At 43.4% G+C, this 19406-nt stretch overlaps 1 protein-coding gene across 2 annotated transcripts in view; it reads right to left on the bottom strand.

Moving 5' to 3' along the window:
* Positions 1-17457: 17457 nt before the first annotated feature.
* CHID1 (chitinase domain containing 1) overlaps positions 17458-19406 on the bottom strand; it is a 114195-nt gene continuing 112246 nt past the window's right edge. For both annotated transcript variants that reach the window (XR_008933366.1, XM_056851473.1), the window contains exons 11-12: positions 18103-18145; positions 17458-17593 (exon numbers count right to left, since the gene is read on the bottom strand). Coding sequence is in view for 1 of the 2 variants with exons in the window: in XM_056851473.1 (XP_056707451.1) it covers positions 17495-17593; positions 18103-18145 (142 nt within the window). In the remaining variant the exon portion in view is untranslated. The remainder of the gene's footprint in view (positions 17594-18102; positions 18146-19406) is intronic.

Genomic DNA, 19406 nt, shown 5'->3' with positions numbered 1-19406 from the left:
AATGAAATGAGATAACATTTCTGGTTTTTTTACTGGTATCTATTCAACTGTTTTAAAATCAACATTCAACAACAGCTAAATCAAATTTACTTTGTCAACTCTGTTTGCCTCAGTACAAGGTCTGGGAGACATTTCTCGTCAAAATGGAATTCCTTTCCCTTATCGCTTTAGATCTTGATGTCTGACTTCACCCTCGCAGACGTAAGTTGGAAGTACTCTGCTCAGACTCAAGTGGGCAGCATTGATCAAACCAAGAGATATCCAACATTTCAGCATCTCTGACAATTGATGAGAGCAGGAAAAAAATGGAATCAACTCTTCAAGTCAAGCCTCAGTTGTAACAAAAGCCATGCACCACAACTTGGAAGAGGCCAACCCTGAGGCCGGGGTCTCTGAAGCTGAAGCTTCTACAGCTGACAGCCGTACTAACTTTCTCAACCTTTTCTTATACTCCCAGGTCCCGAAATGTAGGTTGCACCCGGCGTCTCGGGACTGCCCCCAGCACCCTCCCAGATGCCCACCTGCTCCCCCCAAAAAAACACAGCAGCAGTGGAGGCAGCGACTCTTCTGGAATCGCAATGGATCCCCCAACTACTATAGAGATCAGTCCACCAGGGTTGCCAGCTCCAGGTTGGGAAATTCCTGGGGATTTGGGGGTGGAGCATTGGGAGGGTGAAGTCTGGAGAGAAAAGTAACCTCAGCAGGGTATAATGCCATCGACTTTACCCTCTAAAGCAGGCATTTTCTCTAGGGGAACTGATCTCTGTCATCTGGGATTGGTTGTAATTCTGGGTGATGTCCAACACTCACCTGGCGGTTGGCAACACCATTTCCCCTGGAGGAAATGGCTACTTTGGAGCATGGAGTCTCTTGCATTATACCCTGCTGAGGTCCCTCCCCTCCTCAATCCCCATCCTCCCTAGACTCTACCCCTCAAATCCTCAGGAATTTCCCATCCTGGAGTCGGTAGCCCAACAGCTAACCGACCTTTATCTGCCCCTCTGTTTTAAATTTTCCATCTCCTCTTCTCCTGCAACCTCTACCTTGGAAAACGACAGTCTTTCTTTCCAGTGGGGACCAAAGCAGCTTACATTAGTCTCCTCTCTTCCTTTTTATCCATACAACAACCCTGTGAGGTAGGTTAGTCTGAAAATATGTGACTGGTCCAATATCACCCAGTAAATGTCCGCAACAAGATGGCGATTTGAACCTTCGTCTCCCTGCCCTGAAGCTCTAACCGCTACACCACAGTGGCTTTCATAAAGTGGCTGCTGTTGCACAGTAGCAAGCAGCCAGGCCTAGCTGAGTCATGGAAGTCAGGTGGTATCAAGTCACCCAGAGGTTGCTGCCAGGCCTAGGGTTGCCAGCCTCCAGGTGGGACCTGGAGATCTCCCAGAATAACAACTAAACTCCAGACAACAGAGATCTGTCCCCCTGGAGAAGATAGCTGCTTTGGAGGGCGGACTCTATGGCATTATACCCTGCTGAGGCCTCTTCCCTCCCCAAACCCTGCTTTCCTTAGGCTTCACCACACAATCTCCAAGAATTTCCCAACCTGGAGCTGCCAACCCTAGTTAGGCCTGGCCCCAATGAATCCCCCCTCAAAGGCCAAAATAGGCCTGGAAAGGGCCATGCTCCCCCCCCCGCCTTTTACTGGCAGAACCAAGCCTGGAATCTGTGATTGCCTAGCTACAGCCACTGAGGGACTCCACTGCTTAAAGCTATAGGCACTCCTTTTATCATTTTCGGCGTTTTTAAACTCCCCAATGTACTTTTGTTAGGTTTCAAATTTTTCTGAAAACCTGGGGCCCTTTTCAGGTTTATTTATTTATTTGTTAGATTTCTAGCCCACCCTCACTCACTGGCCAAAGTTTGTAGAAAGATCTGTCTTGCCCGTTCACAGTGCCAGTCACCAGATTTAAGTATCCAAAGATTTGCCGACTTTGCTATTAGAGTATGAGATGAACAAATAAAAATCACTTCTTAACTGGATAAAACCTTCCCGCGGAGTTAGATGCATTTAATTTAACACAAGGGGTAAAGGGAAGATGACTGGGGAAGGCACTGGCAAACCACCCCGTAAAACAGTCTGCCAGAAAACGTCGGGATGTGACGTCCCCCCATGGGTCAAGAATGACCCGGTGCTTGCACAGGGGACCTTTACCTTTTTAAACAATACTATCAGAAATCCAAGCCTTAATAAGTCACGGTATTGATTATGTTCAGTCTGATTTCAAAAGCACCACTAGGCAAATGACACGTCTCTAGCCTGTGGAACAACTCTATAAAGAGAATATGGATGGCAAGGTGTTTCATTTTTTACTCTGACAACAATCAGCAAAACCCCTCAAGCATGAGTCTTGATTACATTATATTGAGGCTCATAATCGTAAGTGTTATTATGGGCCAATTATTCAGCCTTTTTAAACCAGCTCCGGTCTTTGACTTTACGACCCCACGCAGCAGTTAATTTCTCTGGCTGATTGCACCCTCTGCATAGAAACATTTCCAGTTTATTTTCTCCTTCCTAAACTCACTTGTAATTATTTCCATACCCCACTTCCTTTGGCTATTATGCAACGCAGAGACAGGGACTAAGTCTGTTTTCAAGAGGGGAAGGACACTGATAACTCAATCGCATACCGTCCTTGAGAACCAAGCAAGGGGTTTGTTAAGAACTGCCCAGAAGTTAACCGCACGATGAGGAAGGCAGAGGCCATGGCCATCTCCGTTTGGCATCTCTTTCCCATTCTTCAGATAGTTATCATTTCATGCGAAGGGAAGCAGCACTGCACACATGAGCCAAAAGGAAGATATTCAAAAACAGCAGCCATCAGCGCATTCAATAAGAGGTGACCACCTGATACACAACATGGCTGAATTGGAATACACTCAGAAAGTCAAACTGTCCTGTCAAACACGAATCAAAGAATGGGTGGGGTGAGATTCTGTCAGTGTGGTGTAGTGGTTAAGAACGGTGGACTCTAATCTAGTGAACCGGACTGGTTTCCCCACTCCTCCATATGAAGACCCTGGCCTAGTCACAGTTCTCTCAGAACTCTCTCAGCCCCACCTACCTCACAAGGTGCCCGTTGTGAGGAGAGGAAGGGAAGGAGATTGCAAGCCAGTTTGATTCTCCTTTACAGGCGGAGAAAATTGACATATAAAAACCAACTCCTTCTTCTTCTTCTCCTGTTTCTCAGCACTTTCGTGCTTATGTACTAGCAAACATTTGACCTTCATGAATAACAAAAGTTTTTAGCATAAATAGGTTGCATGTTAAAGATAATTATGCCCTGTCCTTTCACATCCTGAACAGCAGCTTCCAAGATTTCTTTGTATTCAGAGTCTGGGATTCTCAGATGAGTAAGCCGCAACAGCCACAACTTCATTCAGCTCTGAGTGTCCTCTCCCCCTGGTTTGGCAGCTGATCAATTCAGCCCTCATTGGTATCTTGTTTTAAAGCAACAGAAGTAAAACAGAAGTTCCAGTACTCAGTTTGAAAGAACGGCCCTGAGTAATAATTCTAAGTTGTTAGTAGAAATAAGCTGGCTCCAATGGAGAGTCACACACATACATGAACCTTTATTGGCATAATAACCACACTGCCAGATGCGTTTGTACAGGCACATTAAAGGAAAAAATCGTGTTCCATAAACTGACCATCAGTTAAAATCAGTACATAACCAACATTAGAAAAGATCTCCTTCTTATATTTCAAACTAATAAAGCCATCTGGATCGTTTAATAACAAATACTCTGATACATCTCTATGGTCCCCATTCTTGTCCTATACCATCATTCTCTCTCTCTCTCTCTCTTTGTCTTTATAACGACTGCAAGAAATTCAGCAACGTGCTCGGTGACTTCTGGGGTTTTATCCATCAATAAAAATTTGATACTCTTGTCTGTTGAATTTTTTTGGACTTGAAGGTGAGGATTACTCAGTTGTAAATGCTGCTGAATAAAGAATGGACAGTGCAAGAGGATATGATGGACTTAATCTCCAATGGAAAGTCTGAGCGGCTAAATAAGGCTTCAGTCCATTCATTGCAGTGGTTCTTGTGTGCAGGACCGCAGCCTTCAGCATACAGGTGCACAATGACAAATGTGAATTCTTAAAGGAATACATTTGGGGGTTTTAAATTCCATCCAAACATGAGGTTTTGGGGGTTTTTTTGCACAAGCATAGACAACCTAGCTGCCTTGCAGCAGTACTGTGAGCTGGGAAACCAGCTGCGCAGTGGGCAGGCAGGCATTGCATCAAGGATGCGGGAGCAAGCATGCAGGTAAACGCTGCACCGAAGATCGGGGAGAGTAGGCGAGAACCTTGCCGAGAACGAGGGGAAGCAAGTGGGTGAGAGCCATGCCAACAATGGAGCCCAGGCAAGAAGAGCATCAGTGATGGGGGGGGGAGGCAGAGCAGAAATCTAATGATGGGGGGGCAGGAGAGCACCGAGCTGACAGCCGACAATGGGAGGGAGACAAGTGGGTGAGCCGAGAGATGAAATAAAAGACAGGATGGAAAGCAGATAAAGCTTTAGAGAGGAAAAGCAGAAAAGGTGAAAAAGGGAAACGGAAAGGGGGGAAGATGGAGAAACAAAAAAGGTGAGTGGTGACAGAGGCTGCCTAGGGAAAACAGAAAAAGGCAAGTAACTAGATTTGCAGGCATATGGGAAAGGAAGAAAGACAAGAGGCTGCAAACAATGATGGAGAAGAAAAGAAAAAATTGAGAGGGTGAGAAGTGGGGTAATCAAACGCTTTCTGCACTCTCACATGGTATATTCAAATAATGGTCAGCCAAATCTGAACATACTTAAATCCAGTGATTGGAGCTGTGAATAGGGAAGACCGATCTTTCTACAAACCTGAAAAACATACCAGGTTTGCAGAAAAATCTGATATCTTTTTTTAAAAAAATTGGAAGATATTTTAAAAACTCCAAATGATAAAAGGCATACCTATAGCTTTCAGAAATGGATTCTTTTAGTGGGTGTTTCTAGGCAACCACAGCACTCCAGGCTTGGTTCCTGTGAGTAAAAGGTAGGAGGCAGGGTCCTTTCCAGGCCTGTTTTGGCCTTTGAGGGAGGACTCATAGAAGCCAGGGCTAGGGTTGCCAGCTACAGGTTGGGAAATCTCCTGGAGAATGTGGGGTGGAGTCTGGGGAGGGGCCTCAACCGGACATAATGCCACAGAGACCCTCCCACCAAAGCAGCCATTTTCTCCAGAGGGACTTTATACCACCTGACTTGCACGACCCAACTAGGCCTGGATGCTCGCTACTGTTCAATAGCAACCACCCCATGCAAGCCAGTGCGGTGTGGTTAGAGCTTCATAGCAGGGTCTGGAAGACCCAGGTTTGAATCCCCATCTTGCTGTGGAAGCTCACTGGGTGATTTGGGTGATATTTTCAGCCTAACCTACCTCACAGGGTTGTGAGGATAAAAAAGAGGAGAGGAGAATAATGCAAGCTGTTCTGACTCCCCACTGTGGAGGAAGGCGAGGCATAAATGAAGTAAATAATAAATATTGCTGAAGATGAGAGGCAGATAAAAATGAGAGGGAGAGAATGAGTTGGGGAAAGGGGAGAGGATATGAGAGTTGCCAGGAGGAAGAAAGAGGAAATAGTGTAGGGAGGGGATACAGGGGAAAGTGAAGTACTCCCCGTAAGTCCTTGAGGGTTCCCTACCATACTAATGGGCCTTGCTCCAGTGGATGGCACAACACAACCAGGCCATAGTTTTCCTAGGTAGAGTCTACCAGTGGGGGGAGAGGGCAAGCTGAAGACAGGGGGACAGAGAAAGGTAAGTTGGCTGTTGCGTAGAAAAGGGAAGACCCTATAGGGGGCTTTCGGGGAAGGGAAAGAAGAAATATTAGGGGAGCGGGAAATGATATGCCTCCTGAAAGTCATTGCAGGTTCCCGCTTGTATTCCTATATTTTATATATGTTCTATGCAGACAGACATAGAGTACATCAACTACTGGAAAAACGAAGTATAACATGCATGTTGTTTTATTATTACTTCTTGGAAAAGGTTGGAGATCCCTGTGCTAGTGAGGAAGACCTGTTGTGATGAATAATTCCAATCTTCACCTTAAATAAATATTGTAATACACTGCCTGGTAAATCCTACAAAAAGACCCGTTTGTATCCACAAGTATATGGAATCCTGACTTTTCTGTGTTCCTCTCCATTTATGCAACCATTTCAGCCCTCAGAAAGATCATTTCTGGGTAGGGTTGTCAGGACCTTCTTTGCCATTGGCGGGAGGATTTTGGGGCGGAGCCTGAGGAGGGCGGGGTTTGGAGAGGGACCTCAATGCCATAGAGGCCAATTGCCAAAGCGGCCATTTCCTTCAGGTGGACTGATCTCTGTCGGCTGGAGATCACTTGTAATAGCAGGAGATCTTCTGCTATTACCTGGAGGTTGTGAGAACAAAGCAGACACTACTGTACCAATACAACAAAGTTAGAAAATGGGTACAAGAGCGGCACAACTACAATATAAGGTGCAAAAATAATCTATTCAAAAGCTACCAAGTCTCAATATGTCACAAAGTGATAAACAATCTATACAATCAATCCCATCTATACACATAAAAGTTCATCTCAAAGTCCAAGATATACCTTCATAGATGTAATGTTGAAGTAATATTTCTTACAGATGAAAAAATCTGTAAAAATACTTCAACATTACATCTGTGAAGATATATCTTGGACTTTGAGATGAACTTTTTTATATATGATTGATTGTATAGATTATCACTTTGTGATTATTTTTGCACCTTATATTATAGTTGTGTCACTCTTGTACCCATTACCTGGAGGTTGGCAATCCTATTTCTGGGGCCAGGAGATTTGCACGGAGAAACACACATGCAGACTGGAGTGCTGAGGGTGGGTAGGAGAGGAAACTGTGAAACCACTCTTTCTCTGTCTTCCACAACACAGCTCTACTAACAGAAAAGAGAGAAGGGGTGATTTTACTCCCACTTCCTCCTCCCCAATGCTGCACTCTGGCCCGCATTGCTCTTCCTCTGTTTGGGGCTGTTAGAACAGAAAGAACCTCAGGAAAACCCCGTGTACTTTCTGTGCATGGATATACGTCTGAATACAGGCCATTATGGCAAGAAAGGAGCTGAAACTTAAAAGTTCTTGCAGCTGGGTACAAAAGTTAACTTCAACCATGGCAAGGTTGGCCCACACTAATGGGGTTGCTTTCAAGGATTAAAGTAAATAAAGCGGTCCAATGTAGGCATTTCAAGAGCTACCCTCTTTGCCACTTTGATTCTTGCTGGCTAGACTGGAAAAAGAAGGAACACACGTTTTGTTTGATTTTTTTGCTCTCTCCACCCCAATCTATGCCAGGGGTTGACAGAAACCATGACTAACCATGAGGTTAAACCATGAAACCAGAAACCATGACTAACCATCTGTCAGCAATGCTGATTCTGTGACCTTAGGCAGATGATGAGAGGGAAGGCATCTTGGCCATCTTCTGGTCACTATGAGTGTGTGGGGGGGAGGTAGTTGTGAATATCCTGCATTGTGCAGGGGGTTGGACTTGATGACCCTGGTGGTCCCTTCCAACTCTATGATTCTATGACTTCCCCCCTCCCCTCTCAAACTTTCATTAAATTTCCAAAGAACGGGACCTATATAAATATTTTTTTAAAAAAACCCAGATTAGTTCTAGCTTGTTTCCTGTATTTAAAGTTTTCCAGGACTACCTTAGGTGTTTCACATGAATACATGAAGCTGCCTTATACTGAATCAGACCCTTGGTCCATCAAAGTCAGTCTTGTCTACTCAGACTGACAGCGGCTCTCCAGGGTCTCAGGCAGAGGTCTTTCCCATCGCTTACTTCTCTAGTCCCTTTAACCAGAGATGCTGGGGATTGAACCTGGGGCCTTCTGCATGCCAAGTAGATGCTCTACCACAGAGCTACAGCCCCTCCAGTTGAAGAAAAAGGGAAGAATATGTGCAAAGCGATATTTAAATTATGGCAACCACATGCAACAAAATCTACACGCTAAACGTGGCCTTGATATATCGATACTGTGCTAAACTGCTCAAACCTTGTCCTGGAATCTGACAATTGCACAATTACTAACCATGTAACAACATTTATAGAATATAAATACTTGGAATTAATCATCCATTTTAAATAAGCACTGATAATCAAAGCAAAATGTCAAAACTGACCTAGTGCTTAATGAAGGCAGGGATGGGATTTAAAAGGCAAATTTCCAATGACTGATCTTGCCATACCATTTAGCTACAAAACAACTGGTGAAGATGACACAATAGAAAGGCATCAATCCATCACATTTCAATCTTTCTTACTGCTCATATTTCATTATCATTATTCCATTGCAGCAGCTATTGTAGAATTCATAGCTTTGTGCTGAGAACTTTGCCACATAAACCAGCAGAGGCCCAGAATTCAGGTGAAGGAAAACCACCGAAGGAGAGCAGTTGCCCCCTCAGCACATATCATTGATGAAGGTAGGAGAAAATATATAAAAAACAGAAAATCCTAAATAGTAAAGCTAGCAAGGGGGGAAAGTGTCTACACAAGGCAAACAAAAGGATGTAGGACCAAACCATTCACTCAGCAATGCCCAAAACCTATAATTAACTGGTTCTGAGAAGTGAAGGGGGCAGGAGAAGGATTAGTGATTAACTTCTCAAAAATATACCTCACAATAACCAAGCTAACTCGGCCTCCAAAAACATTCCCCAGTGCCCCACCTCATCTAAACCACTGTGCAGCTCCCAGTTCCTTTATCTGAGCCCTCTCCTCATTTAACACTGCTTCTTTTTCAAAATCCTATTATATGCCACAACTGTTGTCCCGTTCCCCCATCCTGACACCCAAGTTTCATTCTTCACCGGTAACAGATTACCATCAAAAAGTGCCCGTAAACACATACGCCCAAATCATGTATATTTTCCAATATATTTTCAAGGCGGGCAAACGTTAAGATGCTCCATATATAGTCTGGCATGAAAAAATTACAACGAACACCCGAAAAAAATATATATTTTAGAATTCACCATGACATGATGTAAACAAAATGGCTAATCACCCAACCCCTGTAGAATTCAAAAATGGCCCCGATAAAAAGTAGCTGAGAAAGAGGCAGAGAAACAAACAAAAATGCCTGGTGCTGTAGAATCTTGTTCTAAGCAGAAGGGGGAAGGTATTTATTGAAGACAGATGTGAGGGATCCAACAGTACACTTTCAAAGCTATTCCTGTTCAAAAGAGTTCATAAAATCAATGTGGCCTCCATACACTACCTCAGGGGGGAAAAGCCCTGTAAGATAGCATTACTACCCTCATATTGCAAAGAGAGGGTTGAAGGTAAGAGACAGTAGCTTGTCTACGACTCCCTGTTACAAGATCTGAACCGGGGCTGTCCTTTTTCACTGTTCAGCCTCTCTTGGCCATGACAAATCTCCTCTCCTCATTCACAATGAAAAATATGCAGGTGCCTCTTAACTGCTTCTACCCCTGCTGCAATTTGTAACACGTAGGTCAATTAGTAAAGGATTAATGTATCCAAGGCCCTCCCTTAGACAGAAGGCTTGAACTGGATTCAGTGTGGAAGGGCCCCAAATCCTGTGCTTTGCCAGCACTGATGGGAGTTGCTTTGGCTTGTGCATCGGCCTTAGAGGCAAGTGGGAAGAATTGCCCAGCCCTACCCCGCTTGCCTCATAAAGGATGTTGCTCACAGCTGTTGCAGCACAGGCCTTTCTGCTGGAGCACAAAATAACAGGCTCTGTTTATAACCAATGGTCCATTTTACATTTAGAGAGGAAAGTAGGGATTTATGCCCTGCTTTGTATGGCGCCCCTATCAAAATCATTTCCAAAGCCTCAAGAGATATCTGCTAGACACTGAAGGTAACATTCCAAAAGAAAGAATCATTAATTCTCCACAGATAAGCTTTTTTTGAAACAAAGGACTAACAGCCACAATAAAAATTTCCAAAGCTTTTATCTGTTGTTACCCAAGTCCTAAGGCTAAAAGAAAACTGCCGCCACTTATATAAATCCTGTTTAAATTTAAAATGGGGTTGAAAGGCTTTTTCTCACAGCCTCCTTTGCATCACATTTGTCCTTCTCTTTTTGTGCTGCATAACAGATTCCAACCTCTATTTTTCTTTTTCATTGAAAGACATATCAACAATCTCCTGGCCACCAATGCTATGGGTTGAGCCCTCCGCACATATATTTATAAGCAACTGGAGGCAAGCTTTCCAAGGCATCACCAGCCTTACTAAGCAAGGGACTACCATGCTACAGACTCTGCTGTTGATTCACACATACTTGGAATGTGATCAAACTAGGTTTTTTTAACTACAGGGCTTAACCTTAACATTTGACATATTTTCCACAGTAGACATGTCTTCTCCGGCAATGATAAAGAACCTAGGATGTCACAAATAAGGTCAGCCTTTTCTTTCAGTTACTCTCTATACAAGGCAATTATACCCTGAATTATGAAACGTTTGTACCAGTTGTATTGTAAAATCTAAGCAATGCCTACGTATCGTGGTACAACAGCTGGTATACCACATCCTAAGCCCTTACATGGAGCTACAAAGTGTTTGTAAACTGGACACGGAAGCTGTCCAACTACCTGAAATATTGTAATATACTTCATTAGAACATAAGGCTCAGCTAGATCATACCGGAGGTTCATCTACTTGAGCATCCTGTTTCACACAGTGACCAACCAACTGCTATGGAAGGCCAACAAACAGAACAAATACTGAGTGCCTGGAATTATTGGAGTATTGTCAGGACAATGAGAAACCTCACACCAAGGCTCTTCCCAAAGTTGCCTTCTAGTACTAGTACTCAGCCTTTGGATGTGGAGGTTCCCTGTAGTCATCATGGTGAGTAACCACTTATGAATCTATCCCCTTTTAAAGCCATCTATACTGGTGGCGATCACTACACCCACTGGCAGTGAATTCCACATTTAATTACTTGGTAAGTAAAGAAGTACTTCCTTTTGACTGTCCTGAATCTATTGCCTGCCAATTTCGCTAGCTGCCCCAGAGGTCTTCATGAAACATAACATATGCTATAAGGAAGTAATATTTAAAGACAGTAGATCATAACACTACTACTTAACACTTCAAATTGTTCACATGCATTACTTCAGACTGCCTTACAGGGGTTGATCCTGAGCAACAAGACCCCGTTTAAGCCCCCCTAATAAAATCAGCAGAGGCAAGATGTGAACTGTTCTTGTTCACTTTTTCTCTCTCTTAGCCATTTCTTCTAATTGACAATGGAAAAATACACAGGGAACTAAAGACAGAGCTATCTCAATCACTTCTATCCTCCTGCTGGATCAGCAACCTGTTTCACACAACAGCCAACCAATTGCCCTGAAAGGCTAAAAAACACACACCAGATTTTATGAGTATAAGGTGTTCCCTTAAGGCAGGAGGCTTGACTCTGATGTTATATGGGAGGGGGCATACCTTAATGGTAGAGCACATGCTTTGCATGAAGAAGGTCCCAGATTCTATTTCTTGCATCCATTAAAAAAAAACTTGGGTGGCAAGGATGAAAATCCTCCTGCCTGATACTCCTAGAGCTGATGGCCTGACTCTGTATAAGACAGTTGCTTATGCTTAATTAACCTTTGGAAATCTTCCATTTCAATTCCAATAGACTTGCTCTACAGGTATTTTGTCCCTCTTAACTGCTTTCCTGCTAACACAGGCAATTTGGAAAAGCCTAATAGCTATATTGAACAAAACTGTGCTATGGCTGTGTGTTGTGCCAGACAGATAATGCTTAGTTATGATTTATATTTAACACAACAAAATGTTTCAGCATGTTAGATTTACTGCTGGTTTAAAGTATTTTAATTAATTCAGCAAACAACAAGATTTCCTACATTCTACTATGCCACTTCATCTTTGCATTTTTAAGTGAAGATAATCAAAGTCCATAACCCTTTCTTCTTCCTTTAGATGTTATTTATAAAAGCACTCTAAAACAAATTGCTTTTATGTCTGGTGGTACTTTTGAGAATACAAGATCAATAATTTAGGCCCCAATCCTACACCACCATATGTGTTATAGGGGCATTTGAAGATGTTTACCGCAGCTGATTGGCTGGTGGGATGGACACACACCTTTCCATTTAAAACCAGCTTCTCTATTCACTCTCGGGAATTTTAGGATCCCAAACATGTATTCTGCTGAGGCTGCAGTGGAAGTGTGGAATGTGATGCCCTTTGAAGCAAGTGACAAGGTTGTCCCTTATCCTCTCCCACCCTTGGGATAAAACCCAGCCCCTGTTTTATCATGGAGCTGGGTGATCTGAAAAGGGAGATGTCTAGAACAGCACTGGCAGAGAAATCGTACTGAACCTGACAGATCATGCTATAGAGCTCATTGTAAGACCCATGAAGTGTCAATGACAGTGGCAAAGAAAGGTTACGTGTCTACTATTATAGCGTCAACTAGTTCACGTTGATCTTAATTGTTCAAGATAACTCAGCATCTGCTAATACCTAAATCTTGGCCTTTACTGTCCCAGGCACAGACAATTAGCTGTGATACTTTTGCCAAGTTTTTTGCTGATAAAATATCGAGAATATGCGCTGATCTGGATGTTACCTGTAACATAGGTGTGCTGGGCCTTGCTGGCTGCTGGGGAGTGTCAGATCACAGTGAGGCTGCAACTGGGCAAAGGCTGGTTTTAGTCACTAGGAACACCACCAAAGCAGCACAGGAGCTGGGGCTGCAGGAGCTGAGAACAGGGACCAAAGTTGTAGAGCTGGGTCAAGGTCAGTCAGGCCAGTCCAAAAGTCAGAAATGTATGGGGTCATTGTTGAGAAGTGTCAGCAGCATAAGTTTCAGGTTCTTTTGCAAAGTTGTGTCCACAACTTGTTGAAGCCAACCTTTTATGAAGTCTTTCTTTTCCTCAGTCTTCATTCCCTGAAGACTCACAGTTCCCCATGCGATGCCTTGGTAAGGTGGGGGAGTCATACTCTGGTTTCCTGGACATGGCATCTGCACATCAGTTCTGGGTACTGGGAATGTACCGTACCACAAAGCTGAAGTGGGAGAAAGAGGGACCATCTGATCTGTCGTTGATTCAGTCGAAGGGTTGTCTACAGGTGCTCTAAGTTCTGGAGGTCAGTCCGCATCTGCACCAGATGATGGGCTCCTTCTAAGTGGTGCTGCCACACTATGAATGTCACTTTAATGGCTAGTAACTCCCACTCCCAAATGGTATAATTTTTTTCTGCGGGGATCAGTTGATGAGAGTAAAAGACGCAAGGGTGCAGAGGTCCCTCCGGAGATGTCTGCTGTGACAGTACCACTCTGATGGCTGCACTGGATGAAAGTTTCCACGGTGAAAGGCAGCGTTGGGTCAGGGAGCTGGAGTACTGGTCCCGTGGTAAAACAGGAAAATCTGGAATGCCTATTGGACAGTGAGATCCCACTGAAATGGTTCTCGTTGCCGTAGCAGTCGGGCGAGAGTGACTGACAGGGATGCATAGTTGGCAATAAATTGCCTATAATAGTTTGAGAATCCAAGGCATCGTTGGAAGTCCTTGCGGTTGTGCAGCTCCTGCCACTGGAGTATGGCTTCAACCTTGGCCACCTCTTTATGTCTTAGGGGGACTTGGTGTTTCTGGGCAAAAGATACATCCATATAGGAGATACATCCATATAGGAGATACATCCATATAGGCAAAAGATACATCCATATAGGAGAATGAGGCTCCTGAGTCCACTAGTGCATGGGCCAAAATCCAGGGCCCCCCAGGTAGGAACAGCTTAACAGGGATTAGGACATGGCAGGGTCCATTGTTGGGTGGGCAACTGGTTTCTGTTGTTCTCCCCAGGCAGCTAGGCCCACCATACCCTGTGGCACAGGTGTAAACTATGGGGGGGGGGGGGCTGGTGGGCTTGTATTCCCTTTGTCCAATCAAACCACAGCCATCTTTAGTAAGAAATGGCCAAATATGGCCCCGTCCCATTTTCAGAACACTTGGAAGGATTTTCTGGTGCTGGTGGTATATATCTGAGTCTAAGATAATAACACACAGTGGGTAGCCGTGTTAGTCTGTTTGCAGTAGTCAAAAAGGGCAAGAGTCCAGTAGCACCTTAAAGACTAACAAAAATATTTTCTGGTAGGGTATGAGCTTTCGTGAGCCACAGCTCACTTCTTCAGACTAAGAAGTGACTTCAGACTTCTTTTTGACTAAGATAATAACAAAAGTCTTTACATACTGATGGCTACAGTGGGGGTTTATCGCAGTGGATCTCACAGAGTTATGATTTTTATTTGTGCCATAATCTCATAAGATAACCCACATGCAGGTTTAACTTTTAATGTAAATTGCTTTCGAATAAACCAAAGAAGCTCAGGTTAATTGAATGAGAGGGCCCACCCAGCAAACCACATCTATATTGACACCTCAAGGAAAAGGGGGGGGGGGACTGATTAGCAAAGCTGCTGGACAAATTACAAGAGAGAGAATGGAGAAGCTCCAGAACTGAATCCGAGACATGAAAATCAATGGGACTTTAATCAGCCATGGATTGCAGAGGATTTATTTGCCTCAAGCCAGCAGATATAGGCAAGTACCCTGCTGATATTAATTAGCAGGGAGGGGACAAAGTACAACCATTATCTTAGTGAGAGCTGTAGGGGGCAAGAAGAACATCAGTGGATATTTAGTGCTACTGCCAAGATGTCTCTGGTGGTGTGCAACATTCCCCTTTCAGTGAAGGTCATGTTCCTAGTACTCTTCCTCAGCTGCCTCTGAGATACTGAACACAAGTACTTGTGTTAAAAATCAATGACTGCAGAGACTTATGCATGCAAATAAATATTAGAAGCATATCAGAACGTAAATTATAGCAGAATATGTCCTCTCCTTGTGCCCCTGCTTCGCAGCCCCTGCTCTTGATGCCCGCTAGAGACCAAGCACAGAGAAGGGAGGCAAGTACATGTTTGTCAGGGCCTCAAATATTCAAGAAGGGGTTAGACTCGTGAGACTCTGTGTGAATATTTTCCCAGCAAAATGAATCTTTTCTTGAAGTTCCATTACTACCATTTTGTGTCTCTATGTATCCCTTCAACAGTAAATGGATATTTCTGAACATTCAATAATGCCAGAGCTATGATATTTCATACATGTTAACCTTTAATATGGGATTTTGTTTATCTCTTCTTTTCATCAGACTTTGTTGATAAAATTTAGGATCCTCCCCCAGAGTAATGTTATCTGTTCATGACTGCTTTATGCCAAGTTTCCTCACTCAGGCATTCTTTCCTCCAGTTTTCCTGCTTACAAAGTCAGCCTTGCACTTTCTTGCAAACTCTTTGCTCATTCTCCATTTTTTCCCCCATTTGGACAAACCTCAGTGGTTTTGTAGTTCAAGCACAATGGCTTCCTTTGAGACTTTGCTCGTGCCATTTTTAAGATCTGTGGTATATGTTTTTGAGTATTTGTTTTTAAATAATCAAACATCCTCCAATGATCAAAATTCACATACTGTCAGCTTCATTTTATCAAATCTTCTAATTTTTAAAAAATCCTCTTCCACAGATAGTTTAAAACTAACTCTACAACCGTTCTTGTTTAAAAAAAAAAAACAGCAGGCTGATTCCACTACAGTCCTTCCATTATAGTTCTAAATGATCCGTAGCCCACAACAAATCCAAACTCTCCCTACCAACACAATCTTCATAAATGCATTGAGACCTAGCAGTTCTGCCTTTCTTACCAGTATGCACAACATTTTTTTCCTTAAAGCAACACATAAAGTCTTCACACACTTACCGTTTGGTGGTCAGCAGATTGGCCTGATCAGAATGAACTGAAGGAACCTATGTAGAACCTATGGAGAGGCTCCTAGTTGTACTATAATAATCTCATATAAGCACAGTGAAAGCACCTAGGCCAAAAGCATCTAGACAGCCAGCGTGGTATAGTGGTTAAGAGCAGTGGTTTGGAGTGGTGGACTCTGATCTGGAGAACCGGCTTTAATTCCCCACTCCTCCACATGAGTGGTGGAGGCTTATTTGGTGAACTGTATTTATTTCCCCACTCCTACACATGAAGCCAGCTGGGTGACCTTGGGATAGTCACACTCTCTCAGCCCCACCTACCTCACAGAGTGTCTGTTGTGGGAAGGTGATTGTAGGTCGGTTTGATTGTTCTTTAAGTGGTAGAGAAAGTCGGCATATAAAAACCAACACTTCTTCTTCGAAAATTGTCTATGCTAAAGGTAAAACTGAACCACTGTTTAACAATCCAGAACTAAACTTTAAAAAAACTTTAGTTTTTCCTTTTGTACCCTATAAAAATACAATAAAAGCTTTATAAAAATAAAAAAATAAAAATAAAAATAAAAAACCTTTAGTTTAAAACCTTAGGTTTAAATATACACTAGGAGCATATCCATCCACACAGCAGACCAATTGGTTCAACAGTCATTCCCTGTTCCTAGGGCAGCAGAGTTCTGTAACAGCATGTGCTAGGGATCTCTAATTCTGAATTCTTCACCAAATTACAATTCCCAGGATTCTTGGAAAGGCAAAGTATATAAGTTGGCAAAGTAGGTCAGACCAGCCCTCTAGACTGAACTAAGTAGTAGACGTACAACACATCTTTACCTTCTAGGCTTAACTAAAAGACCAACTGAAGCAAAATCTGAGACATTATACAATCACTGCAACAAAGTATGAAACCTAGGCTTCATGGTAGTTAATCAGGTTTGAATGTAAATGTCAGGCCTTTGCTAATAGCAGGGGTAAAGGCTCTTGACATGAGCAGGCCAGCTTCTGGCTACACACCAAATCCTTGGTTCCCATGCCTGTAAACTCTGTCGACAGTTTTGCTCTTCCTTTCTCCCACACTGCGTGGATGTTTAATCTGCCTGTCCTGGGAATAGCTTATCTCCGGGATGCTTAGCCGTGTTTACCAACCTAGCCTGTAATGCTTTTAAACATGTAATCTACCAATGTAATCTACCAATGTAGGATCTCAAGTTGCTGTAAAGTCCGTTTACCTCAGGTACTCAACAATGCAATCGTATGCATGCATATTGTGCAGCAAGATCCACTGAACTCAGAAGGATTTTCCTCTGAATTAGCACACATGGGATTTTGGTTGCATGATTTACACTCAGCAGAGTGACAAACGTTACAAAAATGAACAAAATAAAGAGCACTCACCTTCTCTCATGCTGGTCAACTCGGCGGTTTCCTCGCCAGAACACAGGTGTTGTGGGCTCTTTCCCAGCTTTATAATTATTCATCTCTATGCACTACACGCAGCACAGTAACTCAGAACCAGTTCTTTATTGGGAAATTTCAAACCAACTCCATTTCAATTTAAAAAAGGAACAAAACAATTCTTTCCTATGCTTCTCCCCTCCACACTATCTTCAATTAAGATGAAATGTCAATGAAGAAAAGAATGTGTCTTATTTTAGAGCAGGTCATAAAAATAATCCAGCCCTTGTCCCAGTTCCCAGATGGCTATCCCGGTGCCCAGTTCCTTTGCAAGATCTAACCGTAGTTGAATGGACTGAAAAACACAAGAGAAATATCATGGATAATTAGTTTTCTGAATATACACATTGAAAAAATATATGATTCTATATAATAGGCTCATGCACTCCTCCTGCTCTCCCCACCTCCACTTTCATACTAAATCATATTTTTGTTACATTCAAATCAACGGCCCAGGGTTTGCAAACCACAATTTGGTCATGGCTTCCAATTCTGAAGTGAAGGGCTAGTAGAACCCATAATTTACCAGTTCAGATGTGATCACAAACGAAGTGTAGGAGCGCATAAGGGAATGTGTGTGACTAAAGCCTGCTCACAAAAACAGCAAACTATGATTTCGCGTTACCAGAGGATAGTGTGCACCAGTGAATCTGACCAATATACTTATATGCCCTGATGTAATTAAACAGAGATATATTTGGGGAGTCATTGCACTCCATTGTAATCAAATGATTGGGCATAATCCGGCTTTATTAAAATCAAACGGAGCATAATCAGGCTCCGTTAAAATCAAAGAGCGTGTACCTTTAAAGTTGGGTAGAAGGCTGCATGCTTGCCTCCTTTACTTCTGCAAAACACAAAAATTAAAACACTGAAATTAAAACAGAGTTGCACTTACCTGTAACTGCTGTTCATTGGGTGTCTTCTGTGCAGGCACACATGGAACTGTGCAGGCCAACTGTGGAGGAAATCTTTAAAGCTTCTAGAAGCTTCAGAGCACTTGGAGTGCTCCCCCTCCCCTCCGCCTGGAACCGCATGGGGGCTTCCCCCCACCAGCAGAAACGGTTACATGATGGAGGCGGGTGGAGCGACATATGAATTTGTCATTCCTGAAAAAGCCGGATAAAAATCCGGCTTTTTCGGGAACGTCTCCTGGGGGGCATTTTTGCAGGTAGAGGTCCCACATTTTCAGGGTACCTAGAAGCGACTCTCCTTGCAAGAACCCCAAGTTTGGTAAAGATTGGGTCAGGGGGTCCGGAGTTATCGGGTCTGGAAGGGGTCGCCCCCATCCTCCTCCATTGAAAAGCATTGGCAAAGTGGCTGTGTTCAGATGCTTTAGTGTGATCTTCGCAATGGATCTCAATGGAAAAGCCGGGCTTTAAACAGTGGGAAAGTTCGCCCTGCGCCTCCATAGAGATACAATGTATCCGGAACTTTCTTAACGCCCTTTTTCTCGGCCTTTTCCGAGATGGATTTCTCGGGCAATAGCAGTGGAACCGATACTGACACCGCTGGAGTAGAAGATACAGAAGGGGTACCTGACCGCTGAGACTTCGAGGCTTTAGGAAGATCCACAGCCATGAGGGATTTTCCCCACAAAGAAGACTTGAGATGAGAAACCCTGACTTGCCAAGCCTTTGGAGTAAGATTCTGGCATGAGGGACACATCTCGACGATGTGGGACTCTCCCAGACAATACAGACAATCATCATGTTCATCAGAGATGGTGATCTTTGTCCCACATTTTCTAGAAGCTTTAAAGATTTCCTTCACGGCCGGCCTGTGCAATCCCATGAGGGACTGCACTGAAGACACGAAGATGAACAATATTTTTCAAATTGGTTTATTTCCAGAAAAGCAATACAAAGAATTAGGCATTGTTTGGGTAATAAAATAAACACAGTGTGAGCATCTGGGCTTTTGGGATCAAGCTGGGATCCAGGCCTTGATTTTATACTTAAAAGCTTTGGTGGGACCCTAGCTTTTTGTTTAATTGCATGCATTCTTCCAACACCAGGCAACTCCGGCTAATTGATGCTCTTGCATCAATGCAAAAATATCTTGCAATCAGCAGAAAACACCAGGTGCTAGAAGTACATGCCAGTGCC

This window comes from Euleptes europaea, chromosome 6, assembly GCF_029931775.1.
Source record: "Euleptes europaea isolate rEulEur1 chromosome 6, rEulEur1.hap1, whole genome shotgun sequence".
In the NCBI taxonomy this organism is placed as follows: domain Eukaryota; kingdom Metazoa; phylum Chordata; class Lepidosauria; order Squamata; family Sphaerodactylidae; genus Euleptes; species Euleptes europaea.
This window is presented reverse-complemented; position numbering and strand designations above follow the sequence as displayed.